Genomic DNA, 19,435 nt, shown 5'->3' with positions numbered 1-19,435 from the left:
CAGGGCAAGATATGACAAAATAACAATTTATAAACTATCAAATGCTCATGAGGGAGGGGGGAGTGGGGAGGGAGGGGAAAAATGAGGACCTAATGCCGGGGGTTTAAGTGGAGAGAAAATGTTTTGACAATGAAGTACACATGCGCTTTACACAATTGATGTGTGTATGGCTTGTGATGAGAGTTGTATGAGCCCCTAATAAAATGTTTTTTTAAAAAAAGGCATTTGCGATGAAACAGTCATTGGTTTTTCAAAATTCTTTATTATTATTATTAATCATTTTATTGGGAGCTCTTAGAGATCTTAAGACAATCCATAATTCAATTATATCTAGAATGCTTATACATATGTTGCCATCATCATTTCCAACAACTTTTTATTTCTAAGTCATTGCTATCAGTTCTTTTTCCCCTCCCACCCTTGTGAATCCTTGATCAATTATATATTATTATTGTTACTTCACACCTGACAGTGTATGCTGTCTCCCTTCACCCACCTTTCTATTATTTGTCCCCCTTGTGGGGGGGTTACATATCCAACCTTGTGACTAGTTCCCCCTTTCTCGCCACCCCCCATCCTCATGGTATTGCTACTCCCACTATTGTTACTGAGGGTTTTATCTGTGCTGGATTCCATGTGTCCAGAACTCTTATCTGTACCAACGGACATACTCTGATCTAGCTGGATTTGTAAGGTATAACTGGGTCATCATAGTGGAGGAAGGAGGCATTAAAGATCTAGAGCAAAAAAATTGTTATGAAGAAAATAACGCTTAGGGAAGATAGAGGCAATACCATACACACAATTCTCTCATTACATTTGATTTCAAAGCATCATGAGCCACAAAAAATTACCTTGGGGGCCGCATGCAGCCCACTTGCTGCCTGTTTGACGCCCCTGATCTAGAGGAATTTTGTGTGTTTCTTCAGTGCCATACTATACTGCACCCTGGCTGAATTGTCCCTTCCTTGTGACCCTTCTGTGTGTGTATGTCCAATTGTCTATAGATGGGCTTTGGGCCTCCACTCAGAACCCCCTCGTTCACATTGACAAAATTGTTTGATTGGGATCTTTTGATACTTGATCTGGTCCACACCTCATGATCATATAGGCTGGTGTGCTTCTTCCATGTGGGCTTTGGTGCTTCCCTGCTAGATGGCCCCTTGTTTAGCTTCAAGCCTTTAAGACCCCAGACACTATATCTTTTGATAGCCAGGCACCATCCCTTTTCTTCACCACATTTGCTCATGCACCCATTTTCTCTTCAATGATCGTGTCGGGAAGGTGGGTGTCACAGAGTGGGCAGGTTGGCTTTGCAAAATTTTATCATGAAATTTCCAGCTACATTTCTATCACTGAGACCATATTTTCCAACTATTGTTCCTTCCTCTTTGTTTCCAACTTTTGCATACCAATTACCAATAATTATTGATGTATCTTAATTGCTTGATTAGTTTCAGACTGATAATATTAGAATTATTCAAATTATTCATACTAACTTTAATGGTTGGTACATAAATTTGAATAATAGTTGTATTGGGTTGGATTTTCTTGAATGTGGATATGCATTATCTCATCACAAATAGCACTGGATGGTGGCAAATAGATTTCATAAATGTCAGAAAGATTTTTACTTATGTCTTATTGATTATGCATAGGCTGTGTGCATCATAAGAAATTATGAATATCATTGTGAAGAATAGAAATCACATTGTTCATGCAAAACCAAAATTTTGTTCATCATCATAGACCAAGAGGCAGTAATTAGAATAGAACAAAGGAATATTGAACGGTTAAAATCAGAAAAGATGTTTATCAGAGTCACACCTTTCGCCATACTTATTCAATCTGTATGCTAGACTACATGAAGTAGAACAACACAGGACTGGAGGAAGAGTAATGCCATTAACAACCTATGATATTCGGATGACACAATTTTCCTTGCTCAAACTCAGAAGGACTGGAAGGACTTACTGATGAAAATCAAAGACTACAGGCTTCAGTATGGATAACAACTCAATGAAAAGATATTTTTAAATCCTCAAAACTGGACCAATAAATAACATCCCAATAAAGGAAGAAAAGATTGAAGTTGTCAAATTTAATTCTACTTGATGCTGCGTTAGGCTGGGTTGTTTAAACAAACTAATCCAGTGACATTCATCTATATATGAGTTTTATACCAATATAATTACATATCAAAAAAGGATCCCAGCCGAATCCAACTGAAGTCCATAAGTCCCTTTTCAGACTCACATAGCTGCATGCTGGTGAGGCAGAATGGTGAATCAGGAAGCAGAGGTAACAGGCCAGTGGTCATAGGACCACGTGGATCCAAAGGTCAGTAGAAGAATGGCAGGGTGCTGACAGATCTCAGGCTCTGCTACTTCTTGAGGCAGACATAAAATCCCATTCTAGTCCCAGTGAGAAAAAAGATGAATTGGCATCTCTGTTAGCCTTGCTCTTAGACAAAAGGCTTATGACATCAAGGGGGTATCATCAGGCTGTAACTTGTTTGCAGGTTTAAGTCTACCCCGAGCCAGGAATGTCTAGTTGACATAATCAATAACTATCACAGGTGCACATCAATGATCATAGAAGCTAACAAATCATAAATCAAAGAAGTTAATATATCAAACTGTGTATTGCATTGAGAAAATCTACTGCACAAGATGTTTTTAAAATGTTGAAGAGCAAAGGGGTCACTTTGAGAATTAAAGTACACGTAACCGAAGCCACAGCATTTTCAATCACCAAGTGAAATCTGACATTGAATAAGGATGAATTGATGACCACTAATTATGGTGTCAAAAAATAATGAATATAACATATATTGCCAGAAAAATAAAACAAAGCAAGTAGACTTTTGGAATAAGTACAACCAGAATGCTCCTTAGATGAGAGGACGGGGAGACCATTTCTGACATACTTTGGACCTGTGATCAGGAGAGACTAGTCCCTAGAGAAGGACTTCATAATTGATAAAGTATAGGGCCAGGGAAAAAGATGACCCTCAATGAGGTGAACTGGCACAGTGGCTGCATGAATGAGCTCAAACATAACAATTATGAGGATAGCTTAGACTAGCAGTTTTTTGTTTTGTTGTACCTAGGGTTACTGTGAGTTGGAATCAACTCAGTCACCTAACAACAAAAGCAATAACAATTGGACACAGTTTAAAGGAAAGCCTAGCCCGACTCTGAACAGTCCCTATGCTGGCTTCATGGTGCATCTGAGATGGGCGGGCTTCTATGGAAGCATGACTCAGGGTCCACCCACAGAGCTGCAGGGAATATAAAAGGTTATGGAGGAAGTTGACTGCTAATCACAATTCAACATCTTACAACCACAAGCTACTCCACAGGAGATAGACAAGGCTTTCTACTCCCATAAAGAGTTATAGTCTCAGAAACTCACAAGGGCAGTTGGCAGTTCTCCCCTGTCCCATAACTCATCTGACATTCAGTTATTAATGTTAATGCATCAAATTAGTATTTTGAGATGGTCTTTAAATTCAGGTGGGATGATCTCTAACTCATATTTTGGTTCTTACGGACATGTTTCAATTTTTTTTAACTTAAACCTGAGCTTGTACATAGTGCTCTTTTTCCAATACTCAGGGTTCACAGGTCCAATCACCTAGGGGATCTGACTCTGGCCTTGTTTGGGCTGCTGATATTGGCTACTGTCTATTCCCACAGATGTAGTCAATTTGATTCCTATGTATTCCATGTGGTGAGGTGCATAGGTATTGTTAGTTTATATTGCTTGAAAAAGGTATTTGTAATGAAGAAGTCACTGGTCTGGTAAAATACTATCATGCAATCTCAAGCTGCATTCCTAACACCGAGGCCATATTTTCCAAGCCCTGATCTTTCCTCTTTGCTTCTAATTTTCTCACTACAATCACTAGCAATTATCAATCCAACTGGATTCCATGTATTTCAGCCAACCATGCAATAAAAGTTGTATTCACAGATATAGATAGGATCTGCTTACATACAGCATTGCACTTCAAAATTGATCTTTACATGTTCTTTTCGATGAGGAATGTGATGGCGTTTCTTTTGAATCTGTCGTTCCTGGCACGGTAAGCCATATGATAATCCGATTCAAAATGGCCAGTACCAGACGATTTCAGCCCATTAACGCCTAGAACATAGATCTTTATGTGTTCTATTTCATTTTTAAGGGTTTATAATATTCTCAGACTCATAGTTCCTACATTCTATGTTCTGATTATTCATGGATGTTTGCAGCTGTTCTTCCTAATTTCATGCCACATGAGCAAATGAAGGTCGTGTCACCACTTCATTGAGGAGGTAGCTCCTCCCCAGGCATATTTTAAATTCCTTCCAAATTGAAGGGCTCATCTTCCAGCACTATATTAGCAGTGTCTGCTTTAATCCCTAAGGTTTTTAGTGGCTGATCCCTGAGACACAGACAGCTTTTTCGACCTTCCTAGTATGTTCTTAGTCTGGAAGCTACATGAAACCTGTCTACCATGGGTGACTTTACTAGTGTTTTAAATATACGTAGCATAGCTTCCAGCATCGTAGAAACATGAAAGTCACCACAGTACACCAATTATCAGATGTGTGGGGCCTTAGGCACAATCTCTATATAAAGACAATTATAAAGTCATCCTTGCACCCAACATAATGCAACTAACATACAATCATAGTCCCATGTACATTTTGTACATGAAAACAGAACTACATGACGCACACAGATAAGAAACAAATACTCCTAACAACTAGAGCTCTGATTTCTGCAATTGAACAAGTGTTTACAGCTGGTATTTAGAACTACCTTCTTCCAGCAATCAGAATAAGAAGTGCCATGCCCATTTCTACCTCTTGGTTTTTGGTTTGATGAATCCTGGCTATCAAAGAAAGAGTACCATATATTGGATAAAGATTTGGAGCATATTGGTAAATACTGTGCCAACCCTGCAAGGTATTACCACCTATCTGACACCATAATTGTGTCTTTAGAAGGTCATTCTATTGCTCGATCAAGCAAGTTGCATCATACCCTAGACACACCTGCCTAATAGGGCTGCCATAGTCCATATAAGCAAATAATTCTGCTTGCTGTACAATACGGTAATAATGCCAGCCTAGTTTTTATCAATAAAGTGCTGCCACCTGGCTAGTACGACCATGGGGCCTAACAGCTCCACTGTGGTTAGGTGTTTTCATTTAATTAGGCCAGTTCCCGTGATCAAGTCTGACTTAGAAAAAATACCAATTATACCAGTTTTCAAGGTTACTGAGACTCCATTCACAAATTTGTTCTCCACCATTGTGGTAAATACACCTTCTGAGTATTCCCATGTGTTGATCTATGGACCTAACCTGACAAATATACACTAAAATGCCATTTCCCACAGTCTTTGGGTAACTAGCTCTACTGCATACTAAGGCAGAGCTGCCATTTCAACAGTATAAGCCACAACATTATCCGTACTTAAGGAAGCCAATCAAAGGAGCTATTGGAGTCTTTCCACACAAGCTTTTCAGGCTTCTGCTCATACATATCAGAACACTCAAGCAGTTCTTTTGGAGAGTGGAATCTCGTCCTGGGAAACATTTGTGCTTTTCCTTTGGGATTTTCTATGGCTTATCATCTAATTATAGATCTAGAAGCAATTTCCTGTGACTATCCAGTGGGGGTATTTCCTGTGACTATTCAGTAATATCTTTTAGACATCTGCCTCAAGCATGATCCTAGGCAATAGCTGAATGATTCATCAGGTGCACCCACCAAGTTAATTTTATCATGTGACGGTAAGAGGACTGACTGTGCTGACAGGAGTGCTCCAAAGGAATTTAGGTCTCCTGCTTATGTGTCAATATACCCCTATGTCAAGTTCCAGGTACTCATTTCTTCCCAATCGATGCCTTCTCTTTAACTTTGGTCATCATTCCAGGGTTGGAATTCAAATGGTGATATAATTCAGTCACTTGTACATTAAGATTCAGCTTAGTTTTTGACAATATCAACTCTGTTAATACAAGATTTCCTGAAAATTTTGACATCCATTATATAGCAGTTGATTTGTAATTTGGAACCCCTGAACTCATCTCTAGTGTAAGGAAGATCAACTACCCAGCTTCTTTATACTTCTCATCCTGACAAAATTGTACAAAAGTATCACATACATATAATCATCCAGAGCCTCACATCTCACTGCATATTGATATTGCCACCTTACAGCATGGATTAGCAGCACCCCCTTTCCACTGGAGGAAGTGCCTTTAAAAGCAGTCAGGCTTGAGAACCAATTTAGAAAATTTATCCACTGATTTTGTCTTTCTAGAACTATTCTTGGTATCAAATCTTGGCATCCAAAGAGCAGATATCAACTAACATAGCTGCAGGGATTGATGAACCCTAGATCAGCAGGCAGGACAGCAGGTTGCTGGCTGCATTGGTTAAGGACTACTAAGATTGGCCAGCGGAAGCATAGGATGTCAGTAACTCCAAAAATCAGAGGTCGAGTGATGACAAATGCAGTATCCAGATTCAGTAAAAAGCAAGCAGTTTTCTTAGGCAGTGTGTATATATTGGAAGTAGGCAACAGTCCTGAGGAAATTCCTTTTCCATTAATTGGGTGCTCACAGCAGATGGGACCATGGAAGTAATTACATCTCAGAGCTCATAGGGGATGACTGTATCATAACTATTAAACCACTGAGAATCATGGCCCAACCATGTTGGCACACAAATCTTAAGCATCACATTTCCTGAACTTGTGTTTCTATTTTAGTAGCTCAGCCCAGCCCAACCCCCCCTTACACTGGAGGTGGCTGTACTCATTCATGTTATGATGATTTCATCTGATTTAGGGAGACAGGACTGAGACCCTTTCCTTCTATTATGATTAAGCCGGGGACACTATACCAAGGCCATGTATGTAGAAATCACGGGACTTTCGCTCAAATCTTTTGCTTTGAGGTGGTCAATAACTGCTAATTTAAGATCACCATATTTTTGCTGTTTTCATATTCTCTTTGCATTTTCATGACATGTGTGAGTCCACTAGGCACAATTCTGCCTTAATTAATGAGTATTATTGAAACTTGTACCCTATCTCCAAACTTCATTGTTTACATAAGTAGTGTTCAGTCACTTATGTTTTTAATCTGTACAAGTCAACAATCCATGTATTTTGGTCTAAAATGCTGCCCTATACATGTATACTTTCCTTTTCCCAACAGTATTTTAAATTCTATACCACTGGCTAAATTAATGATACCATTAATACCATGTGCCCCCTGAGAAATTTTTAATAATATTCCTCAATAAATAATACTGCTGCCTCTAAAGTGGATTAAGAGCATATATAAACCATAGATTATGAATGAATTTTGAGCTCATATGTAATTGAAAGCCCTAATCTAAGAATAATTAGTTCTTATGATGTGGCCCTACTTGATACTTGCCCTTATGAAGGGATCACTGAAGATATGGGTGTTACAGCAAAGTATAGTGAAGAGAGCAGATGGTGCCCAGCTATCAGAAAGAATAATAACTGGATCTTAAAGACTCATCTTAGAACAAGAAGCCAGGTAAGTAAGGAGTGAGCTAAGTGTATAATAGGAAGAAGCACACTAGGTTGATGATCCAAGGATTATAAATAATAAAATCCAAGACCATACAAAGGCAAGAAACTCAAAGGGGTAATAGAACTACCCTGACCTATAGGTTCAGCATAGGCTTGATGGCAATGAGGGTTTTTTTGGGGGGTGGGGTGGGGGAGTCGAGACATAGTTTAAGGAGATACGTACAGGTGTAAAGTTACAAAGGTGGGCCATGATGGCTAAGGCTGTGTGACAACTTGGCTGGGCCATGATTCTATGGTTTGGTAATTATGATGTAGTTATCTCCCATGATGTTATCTAGGATAATAATCTTCATGATGAGATTTGATAGGAGCATACAATCAACTGAAAGGGGGTTTCACAGAGGTAAGGTCTGCTCCCAATATATGTGGATGCTCTGGCAAAGCTTTATTGATTTTTACTGAATATGCATCCTGCATATAGCTGGTAAATATCTGATCTTCAGTTCTTTGGACTTGAGCCAGTGGCCTGCCATATTGCTCACTGATTATGGGCGTCATTATCCTCTGCCCCCTGTGAGTCAGCAGCCTGTTATTCTACCGGCTAACTTGTATTAATTCACCTCAGCATCCTGACATCTAATCCACTGATCATGGGTTTTTCAGCCTTTGTGCTATGTGAGTCAGAAGCTTCCAGCCTGACACTTAACCCACAATCATAGTTTGACAGTATGTACAAAAGTGCAAGCTAGCTTCTTAAAAATTACACACACACATTACAAATTTCATTGGTTTGGTTTCTCTAGAAAACCCAGGTAAAGATAGAAAGGTTAGGAATCTTGCCTCAAAATCAGTTGTAAATGGCAGAATCAGGAGTCAAACCTAGACTCAACTAAGTATACAGCCTCTTTTGGGACAATGAGGGGGCCAGAAACCTCAGAAATCAAGGAAAGAGAAATTGTTGACAAAATGGAAAAGTTAAAATTAAGTAGTGGCACTCATCAGTGGTAGATTTATTTTCCCCATGCAAGAGGTCCAGTTTTGATTCCCATATCATAACCTCATGCCCTGCCACCAACTCAGTGGAAGACTGTATATTGCTGTGATGCTAAGTTTCAGGAGGGTTTTTAAAATAAAAAAACTAGGAAGAAACATCCAGTGATCAACTTCCAAAAATCTCTAAATGTTAACATAAATAAAAACCCTGTGGATCACAACAGAGATTGTTCAAAACATGGGTTAAGCACAGTACTGGACAACATTTTGTTTGGTTGAACTTGGGGTCACTATGACTTGGGAGCTAAGTCCACAGCAGCAAACAACTAGAAGAAAGTGTCCTCTCATTTGTAAATTCCTCTTTGCTCACTAGTCACATGTAAATAACCCTAAATAACTATACCTCCCCCACCCCCACACCCCCGTCCAGTATCCTGCGCTTATTTGTGTACAAAGTCAGGCCTTTAAATGCTGCTCCCACTCCAAAAAGGAGAGTATCAGTTTCCTTACCTCTAGATTTCTTCTTGCTGAACACTGACTGCCAGATGATGATCAGTGTGAACAGAAGAATGCTGAGTATCCCAACACAGCACACAAGTATGGCATACACATGGAGGTCTGAAAGGCAAGGACATGACATCATCATTGTAAGAGGCCCCCACGGAAGAAGTGACCTGTTCTTTGCACAAAACAGGTGAGAAACAAGTATTTTATAAGCCCCACTACTACAATGATGAAGTTCATGTGAATACAGTACCCATAAACAGACCCACATAAAATGTCCAGTCAATTTTTGACATAACGCAATGGCAGCAAGACAGCTTTTCAACAAACGGTGTTGGAGCTATTATATATTCACTGGCAAAACCCCCCACAAACCTCAAGTTAAACTACATACCTGATGTAAAAATGAAGTCAAAGTTGATCACAAACTGAAATGTAAAATGTAAAAGTAGAAAATTTTCAAGGCAAAAAAAAAGGAGGAAATCTTCAGGATCTAGGGCTAAGCAAAAAGTACTTGCAACAAAAATGAAGACCCATAAAATTAAAAACTGATAACTTAGGTGTCATCAAATAAAAGAACATTTGCTCTGTTTAAGTTCATGTGAATAACACAAGCAACAGTCTCTGTCGTGTATCCCAACACAGCGCCCAAGTATGGCATACACATAGAGATCTCAACGACAAGGGCATGGCATTAGATTGGGAAAAAATGTTAAAAAGACCTACTATTTGAAATACATAAGTATCCCTCAAAATTCAACAGTTTAAAAGAAATCCAATTAGAAAATTTTAGTGCTGTAAATCACTTACTATGGCCCTTCTACCTATTGTCTTTGTAACTCCAGCAAGGGGATTAAACAGCTTTTAGTACTGTATGTAAAGTATATGGCACCCTTGTACTATGGGACAAAGCAAATAAGTTGTATGGTATTCTAATGAGAGGTGCAGTGAGTTTGGCCATCCTATTAAGTTTAAACTCACTCATCCCGATGTCAGAAAGAAGTATCTCATTACTATCAAGAAAGAAGATACAGGAGTGGACCCCAGATCTCTTCCCTGAACCTCCTCGGTCAAAGAGAGCTGTGGAACTAGGGATAGAAATATGCAGCTGCAGACAAATGGCAGCAGCAAAACCAATAACTCAACAGAGCAGTGGCCTTCCCAGGACACGCACACAAAAATTCAGTGCCTTCTGGCAGGAGTCTGATTGATGGAGTGCGGTGCTTTCAGTCCTTATTGGCACAGTGACAAGGGTTTCGTAAGACTCGCTTGCGCAGAGCACATGTCCAAGGGCTACAGGGTCTGAGAGTGCCTGCAGGTACTGCTGGGAAGAGGCTGTTCTGCTTGAAGAACTGGATCCTGAGTTATTTCTTCTCCCAAGGTATAGCCTGTTTACTACCTAACACATCTCATAACCATGAGTACTAACTGATTCTGCAACAGATTACTGAAGCTAATAGATTCCCACCGGAAAGAGAATTAATGTTAGAAAAAGTTTGGAGGGTGAAGGTATGTCTGAATTCCACCTCCTACAAATCATCTTTGGGCTGCTGGCTCTGATTCTCCTTCTTCTTGTGAAGTCAGAGGACATCAGTCACCACCTCCACACCCTTTTGACCACAATATACCAAACGCCATGAGCAAATACGGCAGCCACAACTGGAAGACGGGAGGACAGTGGTCGCTAAGCAGAGAGTGCATTGGAGAGAGGAGCACAGAAGATCAAAGGGGCAAACCTGCCTTGAACAGTTAAAACTTTGTCAGTTGGTCCCACCTCTGACGCACCCTGGACCAGATCTGGTTTCCAAGATTGTTTCTATTTTTGTTTTCTTTTCCTTTTTGTTTGTTCATATTAGGGTTTGTCTCAGAGGTGTTAGGTCAAGGGGGTCACCCTCTTGAAGTTATGTTATATGTTTTTCTGATTTTTGGTGTATGAAACCCAGTATTGATGGACCTATAGGAACAGCAAGTTTTTGGGTGGGGGGTATACTCGGGGGGTGGGTTGGTAAAAGGGAAACAATGTCAAGGAGTCCAAGAAGGAAAATAATGCTTGGGAAATGATTGTGGTAGCAACTCCACAATATTGCTTGACATGATTGAACTAAGAGATTATACGATGCATGTATTAACTCCCAACTGATAATAAATTAAAAATAAGAAAATATACATATGACAAATAAGTACATGAAATGTTCCATATCATAACTACTAGGAAATTCAAATTAAAAATCACAAAGAAACAGCAATACATGCATTTCAAAATGGGTAAAAAAAAGTCAAGAAAATACAAAATGGTGGAGAAGATGCAGACAAACAGGATCAGTCATATATTGTTGGTGGGAATGTAAAATGACCCAGCCACTGTGGAAGAGTTTGCAGAATTCCTAACTGCACGTGCAACTACCACACAACGTTATAATTACATTAGAGGAATTTAGCCCAACAAATGGAACTCTAAGTTCACACAAAAATCTGCCTATGCATGTTTATCACAGTTGTATTCATAAAAGCCCCAAATGGAAACAACACTGAGCCCTTCAACAAGTGACTGAGTGGTTAAACAAACTGTACAAGGGTAAGTAAAAAAGTACTGGTATTACTACAAAAATCAGAGAGAGCTTTATTACACCAAAATACCAAATGATAACACTGTTGTTTCTTCATATATGCCATACAGCAACACTTCTGAGGTCATCCATACATTTAATTAGGTTTATGTCTTATCTTTCCCTGCAGAATTCTAAATCCTTTATTTTACTGAACACCAAAAGAGCAGTGAAGGTATCCCAGAGGGATTCAAATGGTGTATCTTTTACAGCTTCTCTAAGTTTTGAAATTAAACTTCTGAGGAGGCAAGATCAAGACTGTCGGGGGAATGGAGTAAGGTTTCCAGTGAGACTGTCATAGGAAAGCCATCACAGACCTCAAAGACTTAGTAGGTACATGATGGTGATGTAAAAAAAAAACAAAACCTCAGTGCAACTTTCTAGGTTATTTCCCCACCAATGCAGTTAAAAATCCTTGTTGTCGTTCTGTGATCTTTGAGAAAATCTGTAGAAATTAACCCTTTGGAATTCCAAATTCCGTCACCAATTCTGAGTTGAAGTCTGCCTTTAACTGAACTGGCAAAGCAGATGCTCGAGAAAGCCGCTGTTTTGATTGCACTTTCTGAAAAGAAGGAATCCTAACAAGCCTACAATAAGTGTGCTACTGAGAGAATGTGTCTGCAGCCTTCCACTGGTTATTTTTGACTTACCATGATATCTACAGGGGCTTACTAGCAGCAATAAAAAGGACGATTGATGCAAACAATAATTTGCATAATGTTCATCAAAGACTCATGCTGAGTGATACAAATCAATTCCAAAAGATCACATGATATATGCTACATTTGGAAAATATTTTTGATCTGACAAAATAAAACAGAGAATAGATGTTAAAGATTAAGGTGGGAAGAGAGTGAAAGATGAAATAGTTATAAGGGGCCCTCTGTGGTGATAGAAATGTCCTACATTATTTTGTAAAAAAAAAATTATTGTGAATTAGATGAAGATTTCCAGAGCATATAATCAATTTTACACTCACAGATGCAGACATATTGTACTTCAACTCATGCATTTCAATCCCTCAATGTATAATCACTTACCCTAAGCTTTCTTCTGTTTGTTGTTTCAGATCCTCTTTCTTTTTTAAATTTCTGAACTTTGTCACTGGGTAAATGCTCCCATTTTGATCTTAAATGGTTGATTATTTTAACATTTGGTGAGTTTGGTTCTAGATCTGAAGTGTGACTAAAGGCCATAGCCTTGGGGTCCCACCAGTCTCTAGCTGACCAGTAAACCTGATCTTTTTTATGATTTTGAGTTCTTTTCACTCTAGTGTTCTCCCACTCTATCCAGTACCTTCTAATGTGATCCTTTGAAAGCAGTTGGTAGTGGTAGCTGGGCACCATTCAGTACTTCTAGTCTCAGGGTTATGTAGTCTAACACTTAGTCTAATACACTAATAACAGTACATCTAATACTTTGTTCTTCTAACCTCAAATAAGCAGTCCAAAATCACTAGCCATTCTTCTGGAGAAAGATGAGGCTTTCTATTACTGCAAAGAGTTAGTCTCAGAAACCCAGCAAGACAGATATAGCCTGTCCTTATGGAGTCAAAACAAGTTGATGGCATGGATTTGGTGTTTTTTGAGTTACAATTACACTGGACCAATTGGTTCCGTATGCTTTGTGTGTTAGGCTGGGCTGTCTAGAGTAACAAAATCAGTGACACTCATACATGTATATGAAACAGCTTTATATCAAGAAGTAATCTTACATCAAGAAGGCATCCCAGCCAGGTCCAATGTAAGTCTGGATCCTATACCAACTGGGGCCCTCCTCAGACTCACATAGTTGCATGCTGATGATACAGAAGGATGAAGTGAGATGCAAGAAGATCAGGAGCCAGTGAGTAGAGTCGTGTGGATCCAAGGTTAATTGAAACATGGCAGAGTACCAACAGCTCCTAGGTTACCTCCCAGGTTCAGTGACCTCATGTGGGCAGACAGAGTCCCACAAAGCAGGAAGGCACAGGGCAAGAGAGAAGTTCCTAGTTTATCCCTTATAAGAAGGTCACGTCCCCAGGAAGATATCATGAGGCTGTGACTTGATTGATAGGTTGGACTCCTCCACCACACACAGTGTCAAGTTGACATAAAATCCAAATGCCACACCTTTCAATTTTCACCACACGTCTTTCCTCTGGATGGAGACTAATTGTTGGACCTTAGACTACTGATCATGAGCTTGTGCTGATCTCCCTCTTACGGTTTGCCACCTTACCCTTCACCAAAGTTAAAACTTAACTCTCCACTAGTCAGTGACTTCTGTCCTTCCTTTCTCTTCCCATCCTGGGTAACTATTAAAGAATGCCTCTTCTATTGAAAAAATATTTTCTAGATCTTTGATATTAATGGTCTCATATAATATTTATCCTTTTGATGACTGACTTATTTTACTGAGTCTAATGTCCCCCAAGATCATCCATGCTATGAGGAGTCTTGCAGATTCATTATTATTCTTTAATGGTGCATAGTATTGTACTGCATATACGTACCAAGGTTTATTTATTCATTCTTCACAAATAGACATTAAGTTTGGTTCCATATTTTTGCTATTGTGAATTGTGATGTGTTGAATATAGGTGTGTAGACATAACTATTCATGGTGGCGTAATTATTCCTCTAGGATATATACCAAGTACAGGCATTGATGTATTTAGTCAAATAGCATTTCTAGCCCCAACTACAGTGAAGTCATCATTTTCTACTGCCACTAGCAGCATATGAGGGGTCCTGTTTCTCTCTACCTTCTCTAGCACTTGTAATTTGTTGGGTCTTTGCTGTTGTTTCTTTCATCTCTGTTATTAATGCTGGGGTGAGGTGAATACATTTTTTTGGCCACTTAAATATCTCCTTTCTTGAAGTGTCCATATCCTCTGACCATTTGGGTTGTCTTTTTCTTGCTTCTTATAAATTTTAGAAATTAGTCCCATGTTCAACATCTCTTACCCAATTTTTTTCTCGGTCTTTCAGTCCTCTTTTTCCTCTTTTAATAAAATCTTTTGATGTACATGGGGGTCTGTTATTTAAGAGGTCTCTGTATTTTCTCATAATTTTGTCTGCTGTTTATATTTTCCTTTTTGATAGTTTATTTAGTCCATGAAATCAGATACATAAATCTATTTTTCCCCTTAAAAAGTTTTATTATATATGTTCATATATAATACAATTCAATGCTTTCTTATATTAAAAAGGGTTGTGCAATCATTACCACAATCAATTTTAGGACATTTTGTACTTTTTTTGTATTCATGCTTACTAGCTCTCCATTTATCCTCAGCCTTCTCTGCCAGAACCTTAAGAAACTATTAATCCAATTACTTTCTTGGTAGAGTTATCTGTCCTGGATTTCTTTTCTTTCTTTTTTTTTTTAAATCATTTTATTGGGAGCTCATACAAATCTGCTATTTTTTTCATTGATATGTACTTCCATGTTTTGCATTTAGGTCTTTAACTTAGTTTTTGAGTTTGTTTTTGTATATGAGGGGGGTACCAAAAAAACCACTTTTTTTTCCAAAGCTATGTATTTAAATTTTTTTACAAAACAACTTTATCACCTTCAAAGTACTCTCCATTACACTTAATACATTTGTCAAATCTGCGATTCCATGCTTGGAAACCTTTTCAAACTCATCTGTTTGACAGCAAATCCCTGGTTTTTTTCTTCACCTCTTCTACGTCATCAAATCGCTGTTCTTTCATGCTCCTCTTCATTCGCAGAAACAAGAAGAAGTCCCACGGAGCAAGGTCAAGTGAGGAAAGAACACAGTGCAAGAGAAGCATGCTGTTTTTGCCCAAAACGGGTGCATTGAGATAGCTGCATAAACTGGCATAAATCTGAGGCATATTTGCATTGACTGGGCATTCTTTAGAATAGATATAATCCTATCACAAATAGCATTGGACTGGTCACAGGGAATTTTTTCATAAAAGCACTCTCGCTCGAACCTCGTTTTTTGTGAGGGCTGATTTAAGAGAACAGTGCACGGCTGTGAAATTTTGCTTTCTGCAGAAAATGCTGTGATATTAAACACAGCTTACAAGGACAGTGCTATGGGAAAAACTCAAGTTTATGTATGCTTTCTCATTTCAAAAAAAGGTGAACTGTCGATTGATGATATACCTCGTTCTGGACATCTGCCAACTTCCCGAATGGATGGAAATGTCGACTTGTGCATTTAGAGTTTGTTCCATCAGGTCAGACTGATATTCAAGCTTTCTATTTATAGGTTCTAAAAAGATTGCATAACAGTGTCTGACCAAACAGGCCTGATTTTTGGCAGATGTGGAGGGTTGGTTTTGCCTCCACGACAATGCACCTGCTCATGCAACCATCTCAGTGTGCCAGTTTTTGGCCAAAACAGCATGTCTCTCTTGCCCCACGCATCTTACTCACCTGACCCCAATCCATGATTTCTTTTTGTTTCTGCAAATGAAGAGGGATGTGAAAGGACAGCTATTTGATGACATAGAAGAGGTGAAGAAAAAAACAAGGGAGGTGCTGTCAGCCATCCAAACAGACAAGTTTGAAAAGTGTTTCCAAGAATGGAATAGCAGATTTGACAAATGTATCAAGTGTAATGGAGAGTACTTTGAAAGTGATAAGGTGGTTTTGTAAAAAAATTTAAATACATAGCTTTGAAAAAAATTCCGTTTGACCGGGGGTGGGGGTGGGGGAACGGGGGGACTTCTGTGTGTGTGTGTGTGTGTGTGTGTGTGTATGTACAAACACATTTTGTGAAAATCTCCTTGTGTAATAATTTCTTTTAGAAGAATTAATGCCAGGCTAGTCCCTTCTTTTAGAAGAATTAATATCAGACGAGGCCTAAGGATCTGGAGATTAATGATGTCCCAATTGTCCAACTCTTCTAAGATGCAATTCAGCTCCACCACACCCCACTCCCCACCCCTGCCAACTCCTCTCTTAAGTATATTCCCTCACTTTCCAGTATTTTGAAAATCACTCCAATGTCTGACAGAAACTCATAAAATTTGGAAGAATTGCTCATGAGTTGGTGGGTGCTGTTCAGTCCAGAATCCGAAGGTCAGATAAAGTTGAGCCAGATGCAGGGTGCAGAGCCACAAAACAAAGATGTCCAAGAGTCACAGCACATCCCCTTGCTTCTACCAAAGCGGGGTCAGGAAATGGAGGTCTGGCTTTCCAGGCAGGATGATGATGCATGGAATGTATGGGGGTACCAACTTGGTTTTCCAAGGAAAACAAAGAGTGTGGCCTGGTTCATGACCAGTTCCAAGGTGGGATCTAAAAAATGTCATCAAGGAAACAAAGAATGTGGCCCGATTCACATTCTCTATTAAGGTCAAGTCTTAAATCCATGCTACTCCTGTTCTTTAGTAGAGAATGCCCTCCAAAACTGTGTATAAAGTACACATGTGTATAAAGTACAGAATTATACCTCATAAGAAATTATGGCTAGAAGGGCCATGTTTATTGACTATAACTCACTCCACATATATTGTTTTATATCTATATGTAGACATACATATATATGCACACAGAGATATACATGTATATATGAGAAAGATGAAACTATCTTTTCTTATAATGGTTTATAGTTATTACATATATAAGGTACTATGCATTGGAATTCATTTAATTACATGGGACATATATACATATACAATATATAGTTGTTACATATATAAGGTATTATGCACTGGAATTCATTTGATGGCATGGGACATCTATATATATAAATAGGCTTCAAATATTTTTTCTACGAACTTTTTGAAAATCTCCATATAAATAGATAGATAGAATGAGAGAATGAGAATGAATCAGTGGTAGCATTCTTGCCTTCCATGTGGGAGGTCCAGTTTTGGTGAGCAGTCACCAATCAACCATCAGTAAAGGCTTGCATGTTGCTGTGAGCCTGTACAAATTTCAGCAGAGCTTATACGTGCACTTGGAAGAAAGAACTGGTAACTTACCTCTACAAGGCAGCCAATAACCCATATAGATCACGTTTCAATTATTCAATTGCTCATGAGGATAGCACAAGACTGGGCAGTGTTTTGTTTATTTGTACTTAGGATCATTATGAGTCAAGGTCTGATTTTAGTGTAGCTGATAACATCAACCCAGATACACAAGTAAATATTATAATTGATAATTCAGTTTTATACTTGTTTTAATCATCAATCTCATTTCTCATCAACTTTGATAAGAATTGATTCTAAACTGCTTTGAAAATTAAGATAACAGCCTATCATAAGTGATTTAACAATATCCTACTGTTGGCAATTCAAAGCGCTTACAGTTGTTCCCTAGAATAAATGCTTCTGTGATGAACATTCATAAAGTGAAACCTTAATGCACCTCTCACATTATGTCCTTAAGATTAAGTTTCTAGAAGTGGAATAGCTCAGTCAGCAAGAATGCACCTTCTTCAAGTGCTCTAGGGACTGGAGGAGCAGTTAGTTAAATGCTGAAAATGAAAACACAAGCAGACTGGTGGCTGGCTTCCAGGGTATGCTTGCAAAAGCAGATTAAGCTCATAGTCAATGAAATAAGGAGAAATGAAAGGGAAGAAGACATTGCAGAGTACGCTTTGTGTTGCAGGTCTAGGTTCTCAGGAGGCCTGAGAACCTGAAGGTGAGGGCACGCACACCTGCACTTATCTTTAAGGAAGCTTGAGCTAGTGGGAAGTGAGAAGTCTCTTATAAAAGTCAATTTCGCTTGCAAACACAGATCACAGACATCTAAGACTTATCAAGTCCCATACTTCAAAATAGCTCTTAAAAATTTCATGTCCTGTGCAGAAGAGCTCTTGATCATCGTGTGCCTTGGGGGGCAAATGGGTCTCAGGCAGAAATATGGTCTCAATGTTGTTATAACTTGTGACTTTGCCTTCATCTTTGTTATAAAAATCACAGAAATTCAAACTTTCAGTTATACTATCTTAACCTCATAAATGAGGCATGTTTGCAGATGAAACATAAGCCTTCGGGGCCACACATTTTAACAAAATAGTCTGCACTTATCCAAATCTGGAATGAATTTCTAAAATACCAACTCTACTTGCACATCGAGAGGTGCCCTGGGGGTGTAGTGGGCTACATGCCAGGCTGCTAACCACAAGGTCAGCAGTTCAAACCACCACTGCTCTGCAGGAGGCAGATGAGGATTTCTATTCCTGGTTATGGTCACAGTCTCAAAAACTTGCAGGGGCAGTTCGATCTTGTCCTGTAGGGTCATTATAAGTCTCATTCTACATCACAGGAGTGAATTTGTTTGTTATTTTAAATTTGACCTACATATCTGCACTAAGCTGGTTATAGTCACTAAATTCACTGGCTGTTTTGTCATTTGTCACTGACTTCAAAAGAGACAGATGCCATTTTTAGACTTAATGCAAACTGCCACATAGAAAATACCTCCCCATAACCCCAGCTCAGATATCCTACAGCAGATGGCAAAGCAGACATGCTGGAGTGAATGCACACGCATGACAGGAAGGCTGACACAGGGGAAACAAGGAGTCAGCACGCCAGCTCCCAATGCCCCAAATGCTGAGCTGCAGCAGTACATAGCACAGCCTATTGCCACTTCAACAAAAGGCATACAGCACTTGTTGCTGGGCAACCCTATTCCCAGCAGGTGCATTCAATGCCACTTTGCAACATGGTAGGCCCAAACTTAATCAGAAGAATGGAGACATCCAAGCCCTCCGCACACCAAACACATACCTCAGGAAACTGGGCCTATCTAGATGGGCGAGTAAAAGGCATACTTTCTG

The 19,435-nt window shown here is 39.1% G+C and overlaps 1 protein-coding gene across 1 annotated transcript in view; it reads right to left on the bottom strand.

Moving 5' to 3' along the window:
* Nucleotides 1–19,435, bottom strand: part of VSTM4 (V-set and transmembrane domain containing 4) — a 152,637-nt gene that overhangs the window by 69,762 nt on the left and 63,440 nt on the right. The window contains exon 4 of the mRNA XM_004716254.2: nt 9,077–9,184. Within this exon, the coding sequence (XP_004716311.1) occupies nt 9,077–9,184 (108 nt within the window). The remainder of the gene's footprint in view (nt 1–9,076; nt 9,185–19,435) is intronic.

The sequence above is a fragment of the Echinops telfairi genome, unplaced genomic scaffold (assembly GCF_000313985.2).
Source record: "Echinops telfairi isolate 266 unplaced genomic scaffold, ASM31398v2 ScPeMD7_7465;HRSCAF=8503, whole genome shotgun sequence".
NCBI lineage: Eukaryota > Metazoa > Chordata > Mammalia > Afrosoricida > Tenrecidae > Echinops > Echinops telfairi.
This window is presented reverse-complemented; position numbering and strand designations above follow the sequence as displayed.